Genomic DNA, 25,065 nt, shown 5'->3' with positions numbered 1-25,065 from the left:
GCACATCTTTGGACTGTGGGAGGAAACCGGAGCACCCGGAGGAAACCCACGCACACACAGGGAGAATGTGCAAACTCCACACAGTCAGTCGCTTGAGGCGGGAATTGAACCCGGGTCTCTGGCGCTGTGAGGCAGCAGTGCTAACCACTGTGCCACCGTGCTGCACTTTGTAGTGCAGAAGAGGCCTTTTGGCCCATCTAGTCTGCATCAATCCTCCAAAGAGCATCTCACCCACCCCCTGCATTTCCTATGGCTAATCCATCTAGCCTGCACAACCCTAACTCTATGGGCAATTTAGCATGGCCAACCCACCAAACCTGAAGGTCCTTGAACTCTGGGAGGAAACCAGAGCACCCTGGAGGAAACCCAAGCAGGCACACGGAGAATGACCAAACTCCATGCAGTCACCTGAGGCCTGAATTGAGTTTGGGTCCCTGGTGCTGTGAGGCTGCAGTGCTAACCACTGAGCCACCATACTGATCCTGGTTGTTCAGTATGAAAATTACAGGTTTAATGATGTGTTTAGCTCTGCTTTGTCATTAAATATATGCATACGGGCACAATAGCTTACCCTGACAGATAGAAACATTCAAAATCTTTAGTTTCTATTGAAAAGTAAATAACATTTTTTAATTCGATAAATTTACATTTTGAAGCTAATGATAGCTGCTTTTTGGAACACTGTACTACTTTTATTGACTGTACATCTGTTTCAGTTTTGTTTGGTGCTTTGCAGAATCATAATTCTGATTCTTCTCTTCCTCTACACTGGCCCTAATTGTAAGTGCCTAACATGGTATCATAGATGCCAAGAGATTGTCTAATCAATAAGCAAGTACGGATGAGTAATTATCAAAAATGGTTGGATTGCAATGGGTGACAGACTAGCTGTACGTATAATGCAAATCACATCTGCTCTTAAATGATTAGAATGCTAACACTTGTTAAAGTTTAATTCTGGCTATTGCACAACAAAAAAAGTCAAAGTAGGAAACCTTAAACTTTCTGCATACAAACATCTCAACTACTGTTTGGTATGATTGAGAGATGCCGGTGTTGGACTGGAGTGTACAAAGTTAAAAATCACACAACACCAGGCTATAGCCCAACAGGTTTAATTGGAAGCGCTAGCTTTCAGAGTGCTGCTCCTTCATCAGATTGTTATGTTTGGTACAATTAATACTGTTTAGTATGAATTGAAGCCTCCCTTGTCCATTCCAGCTATTTTCTTTTCTCATTGGAATTGGTTTTATTTTAGCTAATTTCACTGAGATCTGTTGGCTCCATGTTAACAGGAAGTGATGCAACCCTTACTCATCCATGCATGATTGGCCAGACTTTGCTTTGTCTTTGATCTGTAGAAGTTGGTAAAGCAAACTGTTTAATGAAGTAAAACTGATGGTTTACTGTTTTCAAAAATAATAAAGAGCAGTTCTACAGTTCCTACAAAATTAAACAAAATTACCATGCTGATTTTTCAAGAAGTTAAGCATTTTTCATGTATGCTGCTGAAACCTATATTTGATGTAACTTAGAATGTCGTCTAAAAGATTTAGGTAGGCATTGTTTTAAGTCCTCTAGCCCACTTAAATAGTACACATTTTCTGACTGTGTTGTTCCATTTTCATTTCCCAAAAGTCTCTGAAAAAAACTTGTTTATTGGTGGATGAATCCTGCTCCTATTTTGTGTATTTGAACCTAGGCTGAGCTCTTTGGAAAAACTATGCTGAATTATCTTTCTTCATTCATTAGATGCTGTTGTACAACTAGAAATATCCTAGTTTTGGAAGTACAAACTTATGCTGTTTGTAATTATGCTAGAAATAAGGCAACTTAATTTTTGTAGTTAGGTTGGAGCAATTTTACTGAGTGAATTGAATTCCCAGGGTATCATTAAGTCTCAAAAATAAATGTTTGATGTATAGAATAACTGTTTCTTGCTTTTGTACTTTTTTTGAATTAACTATTGAAACAGTTTAGGATTATAATATAAACCTAATATACAACTATAAAGTGAGTTGAGTCATATCACTGCTTTTCCTACAGCTGATAATTTAATATGGCCTGATAGTTGAATGTCTGCCAAATAATTGAGTGTTTTTATTGATGGCTTTGTATTAAATTTGCTGTGACAACAAACACTGCTGAGAGATTGTTTAATGTGCATTCAAGTTGCTTAGCTTCTTGCCATTCACTTGAAAGCAAAGATTTCATTACCTTAGAAGTAAATTTGTGTTGTGTCTGAGTGAGAATAAATTAGTCTGCTCCATTGTGTAGAGAAGCTTTCCCACATGAAGGCAAAAGCTTTGAATTAAATTAATTTAATTTAAAATTAAACTCAACCTCTTAATTGGCGATTGGAGCTGCTTAACGTCAACCACTCTCACTTTGGGAGGCACAAGAGTTGCACCTTCTGACTTCAAAAGAAGTGCAGCATTTAATCACATTAAGCTGTGTAGCCATGTTAAGTTGTGTTGGCTCAGTGGTTAGTACTACTGCCTCACAGTGCCAGGGACCTGGGTTCAATTCCAGTCTCAGGAGTGTTCTGGCTTTCTCCCACAATGCAAAAATGTGCAGATTAGAAGATAGAATCCCTACAGTGTGGAAACAGGCTATTTAGCCCATCAAGTCCACACCAACCTCCAAAGAGCATTCCACCCACACCTGAGCCCCTATCCTATCCCTAAAGCTTGCACTTCCTGTGGCTAATCCACCTAGCCTGCACATCCCTGGAGATTATGGGTAATTTAGCATGGCCAATACACCTAACCTGCACATTTTTGGACTGTGGGAGGGAACTAGAACACCGGAAGAAACCCACACAGACATGGCGAATGTGCAAACTCTGCAAAGCCAGTCACCTGGGCTGGAATCGAACTGGGGTCCCTGGTGCTGAGAGGCAGCAGTGCTAACCACAGAGCCACCGTGCCATCCAGGTTAGGTGAATTAGTTAAGCTAAACTTTTCCCGAGTGTGCAAGCTTGTTAGGTTAATGATGGTACATGTGGGGTTACATTGATAGGGTGGGGAGGGGGTGGGGTCAGTGCAAACCTGGTGGGCCAAATGTCCTCTATCTGCATTGTAATGATTCAATTTTGCACCTTTTAATTACTTACATGCTTCGAAAACTGTCTGCTGTGTTTTGCCTTACAGAACATGTGGTCTTAATAAGAAAGTACATAGTCTTTGTCTGTATGTTTATAGCTTTAACTTTGTTTTATTTCTTCTTGCAGAGCAACAGCTACCCACCAATGTCCGATCCTTACATGCCCAGTTATTATGCCCCTTCCATTGGATTTCCTTATTCACTTGGTGAAGCTCCCTGGTCAACAGGGGGAGATCCTCCAATGCCATACTTAACAACGTATGGACAGATGAGCAATGGTGAGCATCACTTTATACCAGACGGTGTATTTAGTCAGCCTGGGGCCTTGGGGAGTACCCCACCATTTTTGAATCAACATGGATTTAACTTTTTTCCTGGAAATGCAGACTTTTCTACTTGGGGAGCAAGTGGATCTCAAGGACAGTCAACCCAAAATTCTGCATACAGTAACAGCTATGGATACCCACCTAGTTCTCTTGGAAGAGCCATAGCTGATGGACAAGCTGGATTTGGCAATGATTCTTTGAGCAAGGTGCCTGGCATAAATAGCATTGAACAAGGCATGACTGGACTGAAGATCGGAGGAGATATGACAACAGCTGTCACTAAAACTGTAGGCTCTGCTCTTAGTAGTACAGGTATGTGCAGTAGCATTGTTGCTAATAGCACCCCAGCAACGAGCACTTCAGCACCTAAGCCTACATCATGGGCTGCTATTGCGAGGAAACCAGCAAAGCCTCAGCCAAAATTAAAGCCTAAGACTAACATGGGACTAGGTGGACCTGCAGTACCACCACCGCCTATAAAACACAACATGAATATTGGAACTTGGGAAGACAAAGGCAATGTGCCCAAAGTCCCATCTGTACAGCAAGTTATGCCTCCTCCAGTTGTTGTTCAGCAGCATCAGCTTCCCCAGCAACCAATTGCTATTCAGACCCATCCAACAAATCAGCAACAACCACAGAATCCAGGACCTCAACCATCACAGTCTCAAGGTCAACAGCAGCCACAAAATCGTTGGGTGGCTCCTCGCAATCGGGGAGCTAGCTTTAATCAGACCAGTGGAGCAAGTAGTGAGAGTTTTGTGTTGGGTATAGCATCATTAAGCACTTCACCGTCAGGAGGAGAAGTACATCCTGTATTGGAAAAATTAAAGGGCTTACATAATTACAACCCCAAAGATTTTGACTGGAGTCTGAAGACAGGTCGAGTATTTATAATTAAAAGCTATTCTGAGGACGATATACACCGTTCTATCAAATACTCTATTTGGTGCAGTACTGAACATGGTAATAAACGTTTGGATGCTGCTTTTCGCTCCTTGAATGGTAAAGGACCACTCTATTTACTCTTTAGTGTAAATGGGAGTGGACATTTTTGTGGAGTGGCTGAGATGAAGTCAGCAGTGGACTATAATGCTTTTGCTGGAGTTTGGTCACAGGATAAATGGAAGGGCAAGTTTGAAGTTAAGTGGATCTTTGTGAAAGATGTACCCAATAACCAGCTTCGGCATATTCGATTGGAAAACAATGATAACAAACCAGTTACCAATTCAAGGGACACACAGGAGGTGCCCCTGGAAAAAGCCAAGCAAGTGCTTAAAATAATTGCTACTTACAAGCATACCACTTCAATCTTTGATGACTTTGCACATTATGAAAAGCGTCAAGAGGAGGAGGAAGCCATACGTAGAGTAAGTATAAAATAAATGTTGAAACTGATGTTTAGTCTGCAGCTTTATGAGTATTGTTGTTCAATTTCTTTGTTTCTATTATTTAGCGCATGTGTGTGTAGAGGATGAAATATATATCTATTTATCTCCCATAATCTCTCAATTTATAAACAACCTATCTAATAAATAATTGTCAACGCAAGTCAGAAATCTGTGTTGAACAATAAACTTTTTTTAATTAGATTAGATTCCCTGCAGTGTGGAAACAGGCACTTTGGCCCAACAAGTCCACACCGACCCTCCATAGACTAACCCACCCAGACCCATTCCCTTCCCTACCCTATCCCGGACTATTGCATCTAACACTCTGGACAATTTAGCATGGCCAATTCACCTGACCTGCATGTCTTTGAACTGTGGTAAGAAACCGGAGCACCTGGAGGAAACCCACACAGACACGAGAATGTGCAAGCTCCACGCAGACAGTCGTCTGAGGTGGGAATCTAACCTGGGTCCCTGGTGCGGTGAGGCAGCAATGCTAACCACTGTGCCGCCCTGATATTGCTGATTCTCAGCTACAGATCTGAGACCTTTAGAACACCTGAGAATCCAGATTATGGTGTTTATCTTCTGAGTTAAACATTTGAGCATATTGTTTCAAACTTAACACTTAAAGATTTTATGTAGATGTCACCAATTTGAATGACCTTTAAGTGCAACTGGGTATTATTATTTCTAGAATCGATTATATTTGCTTATTTGAGTAGTCATCAAAAGAAACCATTCCGAGAACTACTGACCATATGGTTTTCCATTCATCTCTAAATGGTATCACCTGGGAGATTTTAGTACATTGCTGCATTTAGCCTGAGGAATGGTATTTCTAATGTAAAATGTGTTTCTTCTAAATTGATCATTTGTGATACACATATAATTTGTTGCATGCAATGAGTTTGCTGTGGCAACCACTCAGAATTGATAAATATTGTTGGCACTTTGGAACAGTGAAAGACAATAGAAATCATGGGAAATTTTACAGTTAGAGGAGCAAAATTCCTTTTTTATAATCATGATTGGATATGATATATAATGTAACATTTCTAGTGTTTTAGAGAAAGGACTAATGGAACGAGTAGAGGAAACATTAGTCAAAGTTTGTGAAGGTAATGTGATATTCTGGTGTTGACAGACACTGTACCTGGGAGGGGAAGCAGCGAGCAGACAGTTAGTAGGAAGATTTTTGGGGTTGGTTGGCTTCAGACTGGCCAGCAGGTTTTTAATGTAAATATTGCATGTAAGGAATATATTACAGATTTATTATACATTTTAGAAGAAGTAATTTTCATTTACAGCAATATACTTTCTAAGCAGCACATTAGGATTTCTAAAAGAAGGATAACTGTACTAAAAACATGGTTGAAATAGAAAAGTCAGAGGTGCTGTGAGAAAGGAAATGAGACAGTATGAGAAGAGACTAGCAACTAAAATAAAACTGAATGCAAAGCCTTCTCAGGTATGCAAATGGAAATGTAGTAAGAGGCGGTGCTGATTATGTACCAAAACAGGGATCCATACATGGGAAGCAGAGGACATGACTAAAATAGAATTTTGTGCTTATCTTTAACAGGAAAAGAATGCTGCTGATGCATAGTGTGAGAAAAAGTAGATGATAAATTGGATTGGCGAAAAGTTTTATGAGAAAAAATTAACGTGGGTGGCTGTAATAAAGGTTGTAGAGTCATCCAGATCGGATAGGATGCATCTAAGAATGTGGAGGAAAGTGGGGTGGAAATTGAGTGTTACAGTTCCTGTAGAGACCAATGACTTTTAATAAAGAGGCATGTGCTTCCCAGACACTAATTGAAAAGAATCGCATGGCTAGCCCGAGGATGGGTGTGTTGTCCCAGTCGAAGTGATGTCCTTCCTAGCCACAAAACGACATGACCCTCTCTCACTAGTATCCTTACGTACAGAGAAGGAAAGAAACCACTTCGACTGGGATGACACATTCATCCTAAGACAAGCCAAACGCAGACACATGAAAATTCCTAGAAGCGTGGCATTCCAACCGGAACGCTATCAAGAAACACATTTGACTTGGATCCCATTTACCACCCCCTGAGAGAAAGAACAAGAAATGACATCACCACAAGATATGACATCACCAATCCAAGGAACCCCAAACATAAAAATAGAAAGCAGGAAACACCAGCAGTGCTGCATCCAGAGGCTCACTGAAGATGTTACCTATTATGGTGATTAACGTCTGAAAATGAGCCTTCCAGTTCAAACAAACCTACCACCAGAAATTATGTTTCACAAACTTGGTTGAATTTTTTGAAGAAGTAACAAAGAGCACTGAGGGCAAAGCAGTGGACATGATCGATGTGGGCTTCAGTAAGGCGTTCAACAAGGTTCCTCGTGGGAGACTGGTTAGACCTCATGGAATACAGGGAGAATGAGCTACTTGGATACAGAACTGGCTTGAAGGTAGAAGGCAGAACGTGGTGGTGGAGGGTTGTTTTTCAGACTGGAGGCCTGTGACTAGTGGAGTGCCACAAGGATGGGTGCTGGGTCGACTACTTTTCATCATTTATATTAATGATTTGGATGTGAACATAGCTGGTATAGTTAGTAAGTTTGCAGATGACACCAAAATTGGCGGTATTGTGGACAGCGAAGAAGGTTACCTCCGATTACTATGGGCCAATGGGCTGAGCAGTGGCAGATGGAATTTATTTTAGATAAATGCGAGGTGCTGCATTTTGGGAAAGCAAATCTTAGCAGGACTTATGCACTTAATGGTAAGGTCCTGGGGAATGTTACTGAACAAAGAGACCTTGGAGTGCAGGTTCATAGCTCCTTGAAAGTGGAGTCGTAGGTAGATAGGATAGTGAACAAGGCATCCTTCATAGGTCAGAGCATTGAGCATAGGAGTTGGGAGGTCGTGTTGTGCCTGTACAGGACATTGGTTGGGCCATTTTTGAATTTTGTGTGCAGTTCTGGTCTCCTTCCTAGCTGAAGAATGTTATGAAACTGGAAAGGGTTCAGAAGAGATTTACAAGGATATTTCCAGGGTTGGAGGATTTGAGCTATAGGGGGTGGTTGAACATGCTTGGGCTGTTTTCCCTGCAGCATCAGAGGCTGAGGGGTGACCTTATAGAGGTTTATAAATTCATGAAGGGCATGGATACGATAAATAGGCAAAGTCTTTTCCCTGGGGTGAGGAGTCCAGAACTAGAGGGCATAGGTTTAGGGTGAGAGGGGAAAGATATAAAAGAGACCAAAGGGACAATCTTTTCACGCAGAGTGTGATGCATATATGGAATGAGCTGCCAGAGGAAGTGGTGGCGGCTGGTATAAATACAATATTTTAAAAGGCATATGGATGGGTACATGAATAGGAATGGTTTGGAGGGATATTTGCCAAGTGCTTGCTAATGGCAGGAGATTAATTTCTGATATCTGGTCAGCACAGACAAGTTGGACCAACAGGTCTGTTTCCATGATATATGATACTCTAATCAACTTGTAAGTCCCTTTGAGCTTCAAATTTCCAAAGCCTTTCCTCATTTAGAAAGTACTTAGTACCTCTATTCTTCTGACCAAAGTGCATAACATTTTCCTGCGTTGTGTTCCATCTGCTGCTACTTTGACCACTTTTCTAGCCTGTCAAAAGTTCTTCTACCATCTCCTCATGTTCTCAACATACCTATCCTTCCAACTATCTTTGTGCCACCTGCAAACGTAGCAATAGTGCTCTTAGTCCGTTTGCGCAGATCATGTTTTTAGATTAGATTCCCTACAGTATGGAAGCAGGCCCTTCTGCCCAACAAGTCCACACCGACCAGTAAGCAACCTTCCACCCCACCCCCATTCTCCTACCTTATATTTACCTTTGACTTGGCAATTTAGTATGGCCAATTCATCTGTCCTGCACATGTTTAGATTGTGGGAGGAAACTGGAGACCCAGAGGAAACCCTCACAAGGCGAATGTGCAAGCTCCACTCAGATGGTCGCCTGATGCTGTGTCTCTGGCATTGTGAGGCACCGGTGCTAGCCACTGTGCTGCCACGATGTTTAATGTGAACAGTTGTAGTTTGAACACTGACCCTGGCGGAACTCCATTTGTTGCTGGCTACCTTCCTGAAAGAAATCCCTTTATCCCCACTCTCTGCCTTGTGTCAGTCAGTCAGTCCTCTGTCCATGCCAGTGCTTTGCCCCTTACACGTTGGCTCTTATTTAATAACCTCCTGTTTGGCACCTTGTCACAAGAACTTCTGGATATCCAAATAGATCATGTTACGGTCTTTCTGTTGTCTACCCTTCTTGTCACCACCTCAAAGAATTCCAACAAATTTGTCAGACGTAATTTCTTGATGAAACCATGCCGACACACAGTTTACCATGCACTTCCAAGTATTTTGCAAACCCATCCTTAATGGAGTTGAAAATCTTACCAACGACTGAATTTAGGCTATCCTGCCTATAATTCCCAATCTTCTGCTTCCCTCCCTTCTTAAACAGTGTTATATTGGCCATTTTCCAGTGCTTTGGCACCCCCCCGACTCCAGTGATTCCTAAAGGAGCAGCACAAATGCTTCCACAATCTCCTCAGCTTACCTCTCCACTGGACGTTCTGGTTTCCTCCTGTAGCCCAAAAATGTGCAGGTTAGGTGGATCCGCCATGCTAAATGGCCAGTGTCCGAGGCATGTGCGACTAGGTGGGTTGATAGAACATAGAATAAACAGAACAGTGCAGCACAGTACAGGCCCTTTGGCCCTTGTGTGATGCCAGCCTTTTATCCTGCTCTAAGATCAGACTAACTGACATACCTTTCCTGTACTATCTTCCAAGAGTCGCTTAAATGTTCTTTATATATCTGACTCTACTGCCACTGGTGGCACTGCTTTCCATGCATCCACCACTCCCTGTGTAAAGAACCTATCTCTGACATCTCCCCTAAAACTTCCCCCAATTGCCTTAAAATTATGCCACCTCGTGATAGACATTTCCACCATGGGCAAAAGTCTCTGGCTATCTACTCTATCTATGGTTCTCATCATCTTTGGGGTGGCACAGTAGCTCAGTGGTTCGCACTGCTGTCCCATAGCGCCAGGGACCCGGGTTCGATTTCTGCCTCTGGCCACTGTCTGTGTGGAGTTTGCACATTTTCCCCTTGTCATCTTGGGTTTCCTCTGGGTGTCCTGGTTTCCTCCCACGGTCCAAAGATGTGCAGGTCAGAAGAATTGGCCATGCTAAATTGCCCATAGTGTTAGGTGCATTAGTCGGGTAAATATACGGTAGGGGAATGGGCCTGGGTGGGTTACTCTTCGGAGGATCATTGTGGACTTGTTGGGCCAAATGGCCTATTTCCACTCGAAGAAAACATCTTGTACACCTCTGTCAAGTCATCTCTCGTCCTTCATTGCTCCAAAGGGAAAAGCCCTAGCTCGCTCAATCTTTCTTCATAAGTCATGCACTCCAGTCTAGGCAGCATCCTGATAAATCTCCTTTGCACACTTACTATATTGTCATCCCGTTGCCCCCCCCACACCCTCCAGTCAAAGCAAAACACTGAGTAGTTTTACCTCCTTTATCTTTACTCCGGGCCCTGGAGGGAGAGAGAACGATTGCCTGTGTGTCCAGAGACATGAGTTCTCGGTCTTCTCTGGAACAGCATTTTCTCAATTAACTATATAGTCATTTTAAGGGAGGAGCATCCAGATAAGGCAACATACATATTGATGGAGTGACCATTACAATCAGCGAGTATGAATAGTAAAGGTTAAGCCATCTGCTGTTACAAGATGAATAACTGACTTCACATAATGAATACTTTTTCCTTTGTTAACTGACATCGCATTATGAATTCTACCTCATCTTGTTATATGGCTGTACATAATGACTGCTTTTCCACCTAGTTAACCCATTACCCTTGCCTGCAGCATCCCATTGTTAACTGTAAGTTGTTATCTGATCTGAGTCATGCTCAGCTGAACCTCTTGTTTCACAAATCTCAGAACTTAACTATTTCCCTGCCTGCTTATACCCTATACATCTAAAGCTTCAATGTTGTGGCCATTTCAGAGACCTGGTTTAGCAGGGGCAGGAATGGTTGTTGTAGGATCCAGCATTTAGATGTTTCAGGAAGAACAGGGAAGGTGGTAAAAGAGGAGGAGATGTGACATTGTTAGTCAAAGACAGTATTATGGTGGCAGAGAGGACATTTGATGGGAACATATCTGCTGAGGTTAGAAACAAGCAAGGAGAGGTCATGCTGTTGGGAGATTTCTACAGATCTCTGAAAAGTTCCAGAGATGTAAAGAATTCTGGATAGAGCAGGGTAGATGCTATGGGGGACTTTAACTTTCCAAATATTACTAGAAATGCTATAATTCAAGTGCTTTAAATGGGTCAGTTTTTGTCCAGTGTGTGCAGAATGGTTTCCTGACACCGTATGTAGACAGGCTAACAAGGGGCGAAGCCACATTGGATTTGGTTCTGGGTAATGAACCCACCCAGGTATTAGATTTGGAGGTAGATGAGCACTTTTGTGATAGTGACCACAGTGCCGTTATGTTTACTTTAGTGATGAAAAGGGATAGGTGTATACCGCAGGGCAAGAGATTTAGCTGGGAAAAGGCCATTATGATGCAATTAGGCAAGATTTAGGATGCATAGGATAGGGAAGGAAACTGCAAGGATGAGCATGATTGAAATGTGGAGCTTATTCATGGAACAGCTACTGTGTGTCCTTGATAAGTATGTACCTGTCAGGTGGGGCGGTAGTGGTCGAGTGAGGGAGTGTGGTTTACTAAAGAAGTTGAATCTCTTGTCAAGAGGAAGGAGGCGGCTTATGTAAAGATGAGACGTGAAGGCCCGACAGAGTTGCAAGTTAGCCAGGATGAACCTAAAGAGAGAGCTAAGAAGAGACACGAGAAGTCTTTGGCAGGAAGGATCAAGGAAAACTCTAAAGCTTTCTACGGGTATGTCAGGAATAAAAGAATTACTAGGGTAAGATTAGACTCGGTTAAGGACAGCAGTGGGAGGTTCTGGTGGAATTTGAGGACATAAGAGAGGTGCTAAATGAATATTTTTTGTCAGTATTCACACAGGAAAAAGACAACATTGTCGAGGAGAATACTGAGATACTGGCTATTAGATGAGACAGGATTGAGGTTCATAAGGAGGACTTCTGGGAAGTGTGAAAAGAGATAAGTCCCATGGGCTGGTAGGGATTTATCCTAGGATTCTCTGGGAAGCTGGAGAGGCGATTGCAGAGCCTGTGGCTTTGATCTTTGCCATCATTGTCTCCAGTAATAGTGCCAGAAGACTGGAGGATAACAAATATACCCTTGTTCAAGAAGGGGAATAGAGACAACCCTGGTAATTATCTGCAGTAAGCCTTCCTTCGCTTGTGGGTAAAGTGTCGGAAAGGATAATGAAAGAGGATTTATAATTATTGAGAAAGGAATATTTGATTAGGAATAATTTGATTAGGGATAGTTAACACTGTTTTGTGAGGGGTAGGTCAAGCCTTGCAAACCTTATTGAGTTCTTTGCGAGTGGATGAGGGTAAAGCTAATGTGGTGTATATGGATTTCGGTGAGGCGTTTGATAAGGTTCCCCACGGTAGGCTATTGCACAAAATACGGAGACATGGGATTAGTGGTTTGGATCAGAAATTGTCTAGCTGAAAGAAGACAAAGGGTGATGGTTGATGGGAAATGTTCATCCTGGAGTTCAGTTACTAGTGGTGTACACAAGGATCTGTTTTGGATCCATTGCTGTTTGTCACTTCTATAAATGACCTGGATGAGGGCATAAAAGGATGGGATAGTAAGTTTGTGGCTGACACTAACGTTGGTAGGGTTGTGGACATTGCGGAAGGATGTTGCAGGTTACATAAGGACATAGATAAGCTGCGGGGCTAGGCTGAGAAGTGGCAAATGGAGTTTAATGCGGAAATGTGTGAGGTGATTCATTTTGGAACGAGCAACAGGAATACAGAGTACTGGGCTAATGGTAAAATGCTTGGTCGTATAGGTGAGCAGAGATATCTGGTGTCCATGTGCATAGATCCGTGAAAGTTGCCAGCCAGGTTGATAGGGTTGTTAAGAATGGGACGTCTGTTAGCTTTTATTGGAAGAGGGATTGAGCTTTGAAGCCATGAAATCATGCTGCAACTGTACAAAACTCTGGTGTGGCCGCACTTGGAGTATTGCGTACAGTTCTGGTCGCCGCATTATAGGAAGGATGTGGAAGCATTGGAAAGGGTGCAGAAGAGATTTACCAGGATGTTGCCTGGTATGGAGGGAAAGTCTTATGAGGAAAGGCTGAAGGACTTGAGGCTGCTTTCGTTAGAGAAGAAGGTTGAGAGGTGACTTATGATGATCAAGATGATCAGAGGATTAGATAGGGTGGTCAGTGAGAGCCTTTTTCCTCTGGTGATGGCTAGCATGAGGAGACATAGCTTGAAATTGAGGGATGATAGATATAGGACAGATGTCCGAGGTAAATTCTTTACTCGGAATATTAGGGGCATAGAATGCCCTGCCTGCAACAGTTATTGACTCACCAACTTTAAGGGCATTTAAATGGTCATTGGATAGGCATATATTCGAGAATGGAATAGTGTAGGTTGGATGGGCTTCAGATTGGTTTCACAGGTCGGCGCAACATCGAGGGCCGTAGAGCCTGTAATTGCACTGTAATGTTCTATGTTCTGTCAGCTAACCTATCCACTTGGGTGGCAACTTTGAGGGATCTATTGATATGGACCCTAAGATCCCTCTGTTCCTCCACACTGCCAAGAATCCTGCCTTTAACATTTACGTTTAAATTCGACCTTGGAAAGTGAATCACTTCACACTTTTCCAGGTTGAACTCAATCTGTCACTTTTCAGCCCAGTTCTGCATCCTGTCAATGTCCCGTTGCAACCTACAGTAGCCCTCCACATTATCCACAACTCCTCCAACCTTTGTGTCATCGGCAAGCTTCCTAACCCACCCTTCACTTCCTCATCCAAATCATTTGTAAAAATCACAAAGAGCTGAGGTCCCAGAACTGATCCCTGCGAAACACCAAGCTCCAGGGTGATTACTTTACTCAACCACCACCTTCGGTCATGTATGGAACAGCCAATTCTGTATCCAGACAGCCAGATTTCCCTGTATCCCATGCCTCCTTACTTTCTGAATGAGCCTACTATGAGGAACCCTATCAAGTGCCTCGCTGAAATTGATGTACACCACATCCATTGCTCTACCTTCAATGTGTTTGGTCAAATCCTCATAGAATTCAGTAAGGTTTGTGAGGTATGACCTGCCCCACCTCAAAACCATGCTATCTCTAATCGAACTATAGTTTTCCAAGTAATCAGAAATCCTGTCTCTCAGAATCCTCTCCAATACTTTGCCCAACACAGGTGTAATATTGACTGGTCTGTAATTCCCAGGGTATCACTATTCCCTTGCTTGAACAAGAAAATAACATTTGCCACCCTCCAATAATTTGGCATTACTCCAGTGGACAATGAGGATGTGTTGGGGCTGGGTGGGGCAGTGGGTGGGTTGCTTTTTGGACGGTCTACAGATTTCATGGGCCATATGACTCTTGTCTGTACTGTAGGGATTTTTTGATAACCCTGGGGTTTAGCTTGTCTTCATTTCATCATCTCTCCCACTATTGCTTTTTCAGTTACTATCTGCTGCTTTTTAAAAGCGTTCCACTTGTCTTCGCTATATTATATGTTTAGTTTTGTCCTTTGCTTTTCTGCTCTCCCTGACTTCACTTGTCAGCCATGGTTGGCCCATCCTCCTTTCAATGTTTCTTCTAAAGTGAGAGGGGAAAGACTTGAGAGACGTAAGGGGCAACTTGTCACACAGAGGGTGGCGCATCTCTGGGCGGCACGGTGGCACAGTGGTTAGCACTGCCGACTCACAGCACCAGAGACTCTGGTTCAATTCCCGCCTCAGGCGACTGACTGTGTGGAGTTTGCCCATTCTCCCAGTGTCTGCGTGGGTTTCCTCCGGGTGCTCCGGTTTCCTCCCACAGTCCAAAATGTGCAGGTTAGGTGAATTGGTCATGCTAAATTGCCCGTAGTGTTCGGTGTAGGGGAATGGGTCTGGGTGGACTTGTTGGGCTGAAGGGCTTGTTTCCACACGAAGTAATCTAATCTAATCTATGGAATGAACTACCAGAGAAGGTGATGGACGCAGTATGATTACAACATTTAAAAGGATCTAGATGGGTTCATGAACAGGAACGGTTTAGAGGAGTATGGGTCAAATGCTGGCAAATGGGACTAGATTAATTTAAGATATCTGGTCAACGTGGACGACCTCAACCGAGCTGTGCTTCACATCTCTGACTGTATGACATTGTTGCTCCACCACCTTCCCTTCTAGGCTGTCCTTCCAAACAACTCTGACCAGCTCCATCCTTATATCTTTACTCAATTGTAATACTGTTTTATCTGATTCCAGCTTCTCCATCTCAAACTGCAGGGTGAATTCTATCAAGTTACGGTCACTGCACCCCCCCCCCCCCCCCCCCGGGGATCCTTCACCTTAAACTGCCTAATCAGGTCTGCCTCATTACAATTAGAGAGTCATAGAGATGTACAGTGAGGAAACAGACTCTTCAGTCCAATCCGTCCATGCCGACCAGATATCCGAACCCAATCTAGGCCCACCTGTCAGCACCTGGCCCATATCCCCTCCAAACCCTTCCCATTCATATACCCATCCAGATGCCTTTTAAATATTGCAATTGTACTAGTCTCCACCCCTTCCTCTGGCAGCTCATTCCATACATGTACCACCCTCTGAGTGAAAAAGTTGCCCTTTAGGTCTCTTTTATATCTTTCCCCTCTCACCCTCAACCTATGCCCTCTAGTTCTGGACTCTCCCACCCCAGGGAAAATATCTTGTCTATTTATCCTATCCATGCTCCTCATGATTTTATAAACCTCTATAAGGTCACCCCTCAGCCTCTGACGCTCCAGGGAAAACAGCTCTAGCCTATTCAGCCTCTCCTGAAAGCACAAATCCTCCAACCCTGGCAACATCCTTGTAAATCTTTTCTGAACCCTTTCAAGTTTCACAACATCTTTCCGATAGGAAGGAGAATAGAATTTCATGCAGTATTCCAGCAGTGGTCTAACCAATGTCCTGTACAGCCACAACATGACCTCCCAACTCCTGTACTCAATACTCTAACCAATAAAGGAAAGCATACCAAATGCCGCCTTCACTATCCTACCTACCTGTGGCTCTACTTTCAAGGAGCTATGAACCTACACTCCAAGGGCTCTTTGTTCAGCAACACTCTCTACGATCTTATCATTAAGTGTATAAGTCCTGCTAAGATTTGCTTTCCCAAAATGCAGCACCTCACATTTATCTAAATTAAACTCCATCTGCCAATTCTCAGCCCATTGGCCCATCTGATCAAGATCCTGTTGTAATCTGAGGTAACCTTCTTCGCTGTCCACTACACCTCCAATTTTGGTGTCATTTGCAAACTTAGTAACTGTATCTCTTATGCTCACATCCGAATCATTTCTATAAATGATGAAAATAACAGACCCAGCACCGATCCTTGTGGCACTCCACTAGTCACGGGCCTCCAGTCTGAAAAACAACCCTCCTCCACCATCTGTCTTCTACCTTTGAGCCAGTTCTGTATCCAAATGGTGAGTTCTCCTGTATTGCATGAGATCGAGCCTTGCTCACCAGTCTCCCATGGGGAACCTAATCCAGAATTGCCTGTTCACTAGTGGGCTACACAAGCTGTCCCATCTGTTAGACATTCCACAAATTCCTTTTCTTGGGATCTGTTACCAACCTGATTTTTCCAGTCCACCTACATATTGGAGTCTCCGTGATTATTGTAATACTGCCTTTCTTACATACCTTTTTTAATCGCCTGATTTATTTTCTTCCCGACATACTGACTACTGCTAGGAGGCCTGTAATTAACTCACACTAGGGCGTCTTTTCCTTTGCATTTCCTGAAATCTATCTACACTGGTTCTCCGCCTTCCAACTATATGTCACTTGCTATTGATTTCATTTCATTTCTTACTAACAAGGCAACTCTTCCCATCTATATATCTTTGGATATTTAATTCCTAGCCTTAATCCCCTTGCAGCCATGTCTCTGTGATTCCCATAACATTGTACCTGCCAATTTCAATCTGTGCTGGAAACTTGTTTGTTTCCTATACTGCTTGCATTTAAGTACAATACTCTCAGTCCTGCATCGACTGCACCTCTTCTCATTATTATCCCCTTATCTGCTGTCGAGCGTGTGGTGCTGGAAAAACATGGCAGGTCAAGCAGCATCCAAGGAGTAGGAGAATCAATGTGTCGGGCATAAGCCCTTCATCAGGAATTGTGATGAAGGGCTTATGCCCGAAACGTCGATTCTCCTGCTCCTCAGATGTTGCCTGACCACCTGTGTTTTTCCAACACCACATACTCAACTCTGATACTCCAACACCTGCAATCCTCACTTTCTTCCTTATCTGCTGTCTCTGAAGCTAGATTCCTGACCATTCCATACTCTGTCCTATTGCTTGTTTTGGAAATATTAATTTGGAGCTCCTCCCATCTCCCCCCCTCCCCCATACAGTTTCATGCAGCTGTATTACCCGTCTCCACACCTCTACTTAGTTCGGAGCTCCATCCACAACCCTAGTTAAGTGATTCACCAGGATTCTGGTTCTTGGTGGGATGCATAACACAAGACAGACTTTTTCCTCTGTTATTCCAGCAGCAGCTATTTTAATTTCCCTTTTTTGTGTCTCTGAGTCAGAATGCAGAAAGTCCAGGATGCCCCTCTTGTGTCAAGGTTTCAAAATGGTCCCTTGATTTTTAATAGGTTTCATCTCACATCTTTACACGTGACAACCAAATCATATGATCTCAGCAGTATTTATTATGAACCCTCCACCCCCTAATCCCAGGGCTTTCTGTTTGTCCTCTTAAAGAAGACCGTTTAATATGTAACTGTCTCATGAAATCTTATATTTGAAAAGGGAAATACTGAACACAATCTTTGGATTCTGTTTGGTTATAAGGTCATGGCAGAGGATTGGAGAATTATAAAATGTTATGTCCTCTTTTTTAAAAAAAAACTAAACTACCAGTTTAGTCAGTTTTAAGATTAGTTCTGGGAGTGTTTTTAGAAATGATAATGGAAAATAGAATTAAGTCACTTGGAAAGCAGCATTGATTTGTTTAAAAGCAAATCATTTTTAATTTGATTGTATATTCTGAGGTAATGAGATGTTGATATATGCATGGAGCTACCAAAGATGTTTGATAAAGTGTCGTGTAATAGGCTAGCCAGCTAGGTTTGAACAAATGGAGTAAAAGAAAGTAGTAAGATTGGCACAAAGTCCGCTGAATAATATGAATCAAGGAGAAATGGTGACCATTTGATTTTTGGCTTGGAGGAAGGTCTTCAGCAGAGTACCTCGAGACTCCGTACTCGGTCACTGTTTTCCTTGATTCTGGATTATTACTTGGATCCAAATGTATGAGATGCACTGAAAGTTTGCAGGTGCACAAACTTGCTAGTGTTATGAACGGTGAGTAGGATAATGAAAGACTCCAAGATAGTGGAATGCAAAGACACTTGGCAAATCATTTTAATTCCAAGTGTTCAGTAATACATCGCAATAAGAATAATAAAACAAAGTATTCCAAAAGAAGTTTAAACTTGACAGTTCATAAATTATAGAAATTGACAGACCCCAGTTTGAGAGAATGGTTAAAATATATGGGATTTGTTGGCTTTCTAAAGAGATGAAGAGTAGGAAAACAGAGGTTAATTTCAGCTTCAAGTGAGTATTGTGTCCAATTCTGTATTGCTTTTGAGGAGTGATGTGGACAGTTAAGAGGGCTCAGAAAATGGTTGAGAATACCTCTAGGGATGACGGGCTTAAAATTATTTGGATAGATTTGAGAAACTGGACAGCAATAAAAAGTTGCATGGAGATTGCTAGAAATGTTAAATTGAGTCATATGGATAGAGGGAAGCTGTTCCCATGATGGAAAGTTCAAGAGCCAGAGGACACTGATGTAACTCGATTGGAAAATAAATCAACTTCAACATGGGGAATTTTTTTAATGCATTGAGTGGTTAGGATTTGAGATGCTCTGCATGGGTGTGTTAGAAGCAGATTGCAGAGGATACAGGACTAGCTAAGTTACAAGCATGCACACAACCTGTTGAGTGGCCTCTTTCTGTGCTGTAACCAAACTAAAATTCTTTGAATTAACTCCAGGATTTTAAGTAGCAGAGACCTTTGTAGCTTGTTATATTTTTGCTTTCCAGTTATATGTCTGATATCCTCATTCTGGGTAGCCTGCAAGTAATTGTTTTTCCATATGGTTCAGGAATTAAAGTCTGAGGTAGTAGATTTCATGTATCCTAATCCAATAAACCTGATTACTGTTGGCTCAATTATTTTTATTCCACTTTGTGGTATATTGGCTAATAATTCAATATGGCAATAGAATGATCAAGAGCATTGCTGCTTTGAACATTTGGAGTAAACTAAAAGACCATAGGTGTTACGACTTCATTGGGTAGATTTGTTGCTATTTTTGCAGTAATTCAAGCACTTTATGCCAGTGCTATTTGTCGTCATTATCTTATTTGTGTTGTCACCTTTTTTCCTGCATTTATTGCTCATTCTTCTATCCTGCCGACTTCTTCAATCTCAAGATCTGTTCCTGGCTATCAGTCTTGTTCAGGTGGAGGATTTTTAAACTCCATTTTCTGTTAACGTTTAGCCCCATGCAACCTTATTATCAGTGCCCAGGTAGCTATCAGAAATAATGAATTTGCATTTACTGTCACTGCACTTCAGACTTGATTGATGCTAGTCGCTCCCTTAAACAATCTGAACATCTTAATGTCATGTTCCTGGTATGTTATATGACTAACTGCATCAGCCTAGTATAATAGTGATCATCTTAAGGCAGGTCATCCACCCGTTTCATTGTACCTTGTGATTTTGTACTTTGTTGTTTGTCGGAGCCTCCTATTTTCAATTTATACCATTTTCAGTATATCCTGTACAGGTCATTCTGCTATAAAGTGCATTTGTCAGTGGAAATTGGCTATAATGCGCTTGTGGGTGTTGTTTAGGTAACACAAACTTTCTGCTGAACAGGTATAGAGATTTTCTGTTAGTGATCTTCCACACCGTGATTTTCTATAGCAGTTTTCCATTGCACCATTTTCTATAGCGAAGTCACAGAGCAACACACAACTGTCACATAATAGCAGAATGACTTATACATAAAATAAGGACAAATGCAATGCAGCCATTTACCACCTCATCAGTCTACTGTCAGTCATCAGTAAAGTGATGGACGTGTCATCAGCAGCGCTATCAAGCGTCATCTGCTCAGTGATGCCCAGTTTGTGTTCTGCCAGGTCAATTCAGCTCCTGACTCATTATAGTCTTGGTTTGATCATGGACAAAAGAGCTGAATTCCTGAGGTGAGGTGTGTCACAGCCCTTGACATCAAGGCTGCTTTCGAAGGAGTGTGGCTTCAAGAAGCCCTCGCAAAGCTGGAATCAGTGGGTGTCAGGGAGAAAACTCTCCAGTGCTTAGAGTCATACCTGACATGTAGGAAGATGGTCATGATTGTTGCAGGTAAGTCATCTCAGCTCCAGGACATCTCTGCAGGAGTCCCTCCGGGTAGTCTTCTCGGTTCAACCTTCAGCTGCTTCATCAATGACCTTCCCTCCATCTTAAGGTCAGAAGTGGAGATGTTCACCGATTACAAAATGTTCAGCAACATTCGTGACTCCTGAGATATTGAAGCAATCCATGTCCAAATGCAACAAGATCTGGACAATATCCAGGCTTGGGATGACAACTGGCAAATAACATTCACGTCACACAAATACCAGGCTATGACCATCACCAACAAGAGACAATCTAACCACCACTCCTTGACATTCAGTGGTGTTACCTTCACTGAATCCCCCACTATCAACATCCTGGGTGTTATCACTGATCTGAAAGTCAACTGCACTCACTACATAAAAGCAGTGGCTACAAGAGCAGGTCAGAGGCTTGGAATACTGCAGCGAGTAACTCACCACCTGACTCCCCAAAACCTGTCCATCATCTACAAGGCACAAGACAGGGCTGTGATGGACTACTCCCACTTGCCTAGATTATTGCATCCCCAGCAACACTCCGAAAGCTTGACACCATTCAGACCAAGCAGTGTGTTTGATGGGCATTGCATCCACTACTACTGACACTTGGTGGTAACAGGGTGTACTATCTACAAGATGCACTTCAGAAATTTACCAAAGATCCTCAGACAGCACTTTCCCAACCCACAACCACTTCCATATGGAAGGCCAAGGGAAGCAGATATTTTGGAACACCATCCCCTCCAAGCCATTCACCAGCCTGACCTGGAAATATATCACTGTTCCTACACTGTCACTGGGTCAAATTCCAGGAACTCCCTCCATAGTGGCATTGCGAGTCAACCCACAGCAGATGGATTGCAGCAGTTCAACAAGGCAGCTCACCCCCACCTTCTCAAGGGACAACTAGGGATGCCAATAAATGCTGGGCCCAGCCAGCAATGCTAGCATCCCACAAATGAATGAGTTTTAAAAAAAGTCACCTTGATCTCCATCACTCCATTATTCCTTCAGTTTACTAAGTTTAGCTTCCTTCAGCAAGTTTATATGTCTTAGATTGTGGCTAATCTATATTTGGGGCCTCTTCTTCTAACTTCACTGAAAGTCAATTGTTACCTGAAACTGAATCAAATCAATTACGAAATCTAAAAGCATCTGTGGTAGATGTGCCCTTGCTTTATAATGCTCCTGTAGAGTATCTTGAGGTGTTTCATAATTTTAAAGACATAATTTATTCCTGAAAAATGAAATGCTATAAATGGGCAGCAACCCACTTAAAACAGCCATGTTCACTAAGTCTTTTTAACCTGTGTTTGTGGTTGAGGCTTAGTTTCTGTGAACACTATTTGCATGATTTGCTGTAAGTATTTTATTAAATCGTTTCCATGCTCTTTATCAGTAAACCAAACTTGACAAACGTTTTATATGGAGCATATGCTGGGCCAACTATTAACTCTCCACATTCTTCAGTTTTGAATGATATTCTTATAACATTGTTACCTTTTGTTTTTGAATTTTTTTTTTTAGCTCAACACTGGTACTAATTTACCTACAGTAGTCAAAAGTGGCTTTATGTTATTAGGCCTAAAAAATAGTGGCAGTGTTCTGGCCATTTCCATAAGAATCCTGCATGGAGAACTGTGGTATTTCATTGAATTAAGCTATTCGAAACTAATCTGGATTTATCCATCTTATGGCAGTATGAATTATATTTCGCGGCTTATATGACAGTTATTGTCATTGGAAATGGAAGTTTTGTTAAAATAACTGATGCCACAAACCCACATCTAACACCTGTGTTTCTTGCTGTTTTTACAGGAACGGAATAGAAGCAAATAGTAACTGAAAGGACATGCTGTACCAGAGTTACAACACTAAAGACACAAATCTTGGAAATTTGCTAGTATCTTCCAGGAGCCATGGTTATTGGAACTTTACTGCTCAAGGCGACCTCTTTTAAACACTTGAACACAAGATTGGTTTTCCCTGTTAGTTCTCATTGCTGCATTTGCCCTTATACCGTTGTCTCACAAAACACATTTGAGCGCTATATTTCAAGCACTTTCTGCCTTCCTAAAGCTTTTTATCAATAACTGTCTTTATAAACTCAACCTCTCTGTTGAAATCCAGAAATTGAGTGAATGTGAGAAACCAATTAATTTTTTGGATTTGTTTAATACTAACAATTAATGAGTGTAGTTTGGTCAATGATCTGAGATTTCACGATGCTTAGCTCTTCAACATACTATTTTTCTGTTGTAAGTTTCATTTCTAAATTAATTTTAGCTCTGCAGAAACCATTTGGATATCATGTAATTTTTAGTTTAAACTAATCTAGTATATTGCCTATGTGAAAATTATTGTAGTAAATAAAGTGAATAAATGGAATTAATATTTTGCCAAATGTGAAACAAACCAGAAGTTATGCAAAATTCTTCCCCAAATTATTCTCGGTTCTGAAATATAATTTTTAAAAATTTATGTGCAACCAGTTAAATGCAATGCTTTCTTTATTGTACTATGTATTACATAGTGTTTCAGAAAAGTGCATTTGTCTATGGAGGAGATGCTAGATGTTTGATACAAACATTGATGACACTGTCCTAAGTAAATGTACCTCAGTTTGATTTAACTTTTTAGACTTCTGTAATGTCTTTTAAATACAACTTCCTACCTTTTGAATGTTTGCCTTTCTGGCAGATTATTATCATGGAAGTGGAAAATTTTCTCCTCTAGGTGATTCACTAGCTTAATAAATCCAATACTTGTTTAGCAAGTGTTATGGTATGAGTTAATTTGCAATGTTTCGCATTTTCATACTACTTTACAGAAAATCAACCAACTTAGGAGACACTGAACCCATAGACTCCTGTTTACGTAAACCACTATATTGACACTCTGACATAATTGCCTTAATTTATAATATGTATGTTCAGTAGGTATCAATAGCCTAATTAATAGAAAATTGACTTTTTATAAGCACAGAGCTTAAAATTACTGTTTGTATTTTAAAGGCTATTTAACTTATTTTAGCACACTATTTTTCAATGTATTTAAATTTGGCAGTATCCTAATGTGATCTTGTAGTTGTGTGTTTTTAATGTCCAGGATCATTTAAATCTACCACATTAAAGGAGTAGTGCATATTTAGAATTTATCATCCCCAAGTAGTTGCATTGTGTACATGAAGTCTAAGTAACAAATGGCTTATTTGCTTTTTAGTCCTGCATATATTAAAATTAAATGAACTAGTATAAATTGAGTGTAAATTTGCATTGATATGTATAACTTCTATGCATTTATTTTATGGAGTTGCCTGATTGCAGTCTCATAGTTGTGATTTTTGTTTTCTCTCACAATTCAACACTCGTACTGATATCAGTTAGTACTGTACTGGCTAAAATAGTTGCCTTTGGATCTACTACTTGGTCTTCTGGCAACAATAGATTTTTTCTAAATTAGTATAATTTCCCTCATATTTCGTAGATCACTTGTCCTAATTGATAGACTGCAAGTGTTTGGGACAAAGTGTAAATTCCTGAAAGCTTTCATGAGCTTTTTGAAGCTCTTTTATTACCTATAAAAATTGCATGCACTTTTGTCTCTCGCTCTGTATGTTGCATGGATCTTTTCCTGATCTCTATAAAGTAATTATCCATAAAGCTGTCTTTAAATGATTGACAGCAAAGTAATATTCACCTGGGAGCTTTAGCATTGCAATTTGTTTCCGTGTTTTCAAAATACAGTGTACTTTGGTCGAGTTAATTTAATTTGAATGCTGATCTACTTCAATCCAATTTTTTAAACTGTAGGCCTGTGAAAGAAAATTGAAGTTGAATGCAGAGTAAGAAGTATATCATGATTAAATGAAATGAAGGTATTGCATGAATAGGGAAAAAAAATTCTTTGATTTGGAAAACAGTAGCATTTTTATCTGATTTATTGTATAACAGTGTCAAACTTGGAGGTCTTCCTGCATCCTGATGAGCCTCGTTATGCTAATAAACTTCTGGTATAACTTGATTTGTTCAGTAAAAGTAATTTAGGAACAGATTTACAAAACTGAACTCATTATTCAGGCCATTATCCAGGAAACAGTATTGCAATCAAATATAAATCGCATAATGTTTAAAAGATCTATTTCTGATATTTCTTATACAAAACTTGATTAATAGCTGGCCTCCTATTGTTCTACTTTTAAAAATATGCTGTTTTCTGTTTGCATTAATAAGCCATAATTTACATGTTACTCCATTTACTTTATCTTCCCACTCATCATTGGTCACTTTCCATTTTCTATCTCAAATTTTGAATTGCTGTTTCATGTTTAATTAAAGATCAAAAGATCAAATTGTCTTGCCTCATTAATTTGAGTACTTAATGTTTTCACTTGCGTGGGACTATTTTTGTATTGTGCTAATTAGATTGCATGATTTTTTTTGTCAGTGTAATCTATATTTTTGTATGCAGTGATCAGTTTTGCATATGAATATTTCATCTGAATATCTTAATTTTGAGGTAAACGTGGGCAGTTCAGAATTACCACAATTCTCTTGAGTTATGGTACATAGTCAAGCAGTCCA

General features: G+C 41.1%; 1 protein-coding gene across 3 annotated transcripts in view; it reads left to right on the top strand.

The window, feature by feature from the left end:
* ythdf3 (YTH N(6)-methyladenosine RNA binding protein 3) overlaps window positions 1-24,833 on the top strand; it is a 37,510-nt gene extending 12,677 nt beyond the window's left edge. For 2 of the 3 annotated variants that reach the window (XM_043689294.1, XM_043689293.1), the window contains 2 exons: window positions 3,233-4,801; window positions 22,301-24,833. In XM_043689294.1, the coding sequence (XP_043545229.1) occupies window positions 3,233-4,801; window positions 22,301-22,321 (1,590 nt within the window). In that variant the 3' untranslated portion in view covers window positions 22,322-24,833. The remainder of the gene's footprint in view (window positions 1-3,232; window positions 4,802-22,300) is intronic. The other variant, XM_043689295.1, reaches the window with a different exon arrangement.
* Window positions 24,834-25,065: the final 232 nt, after the last annotated feature.

This window comes from Chiloscyllium plagiosum, chromosome 4 (genome assembly GCF_004010195.1).
Source record: "Chiloscyllium plagiosum isolate BGI_BamShark_2017 chromosome 4, ASM401019v2, whole genome shotgun sequence".
Lineage (NCBI taxonomy): Eukaryota > Metazoa > Chordata > Chondrichthyes > Orectolobiformes > Hemiscylliidae > Chiloscyllium > Chiloscyllium plagiosum.
Note: the sequence above shows the minus strand (reverse complement) of the source record. Positions and strands in the feature narration are given on the sequence as shown.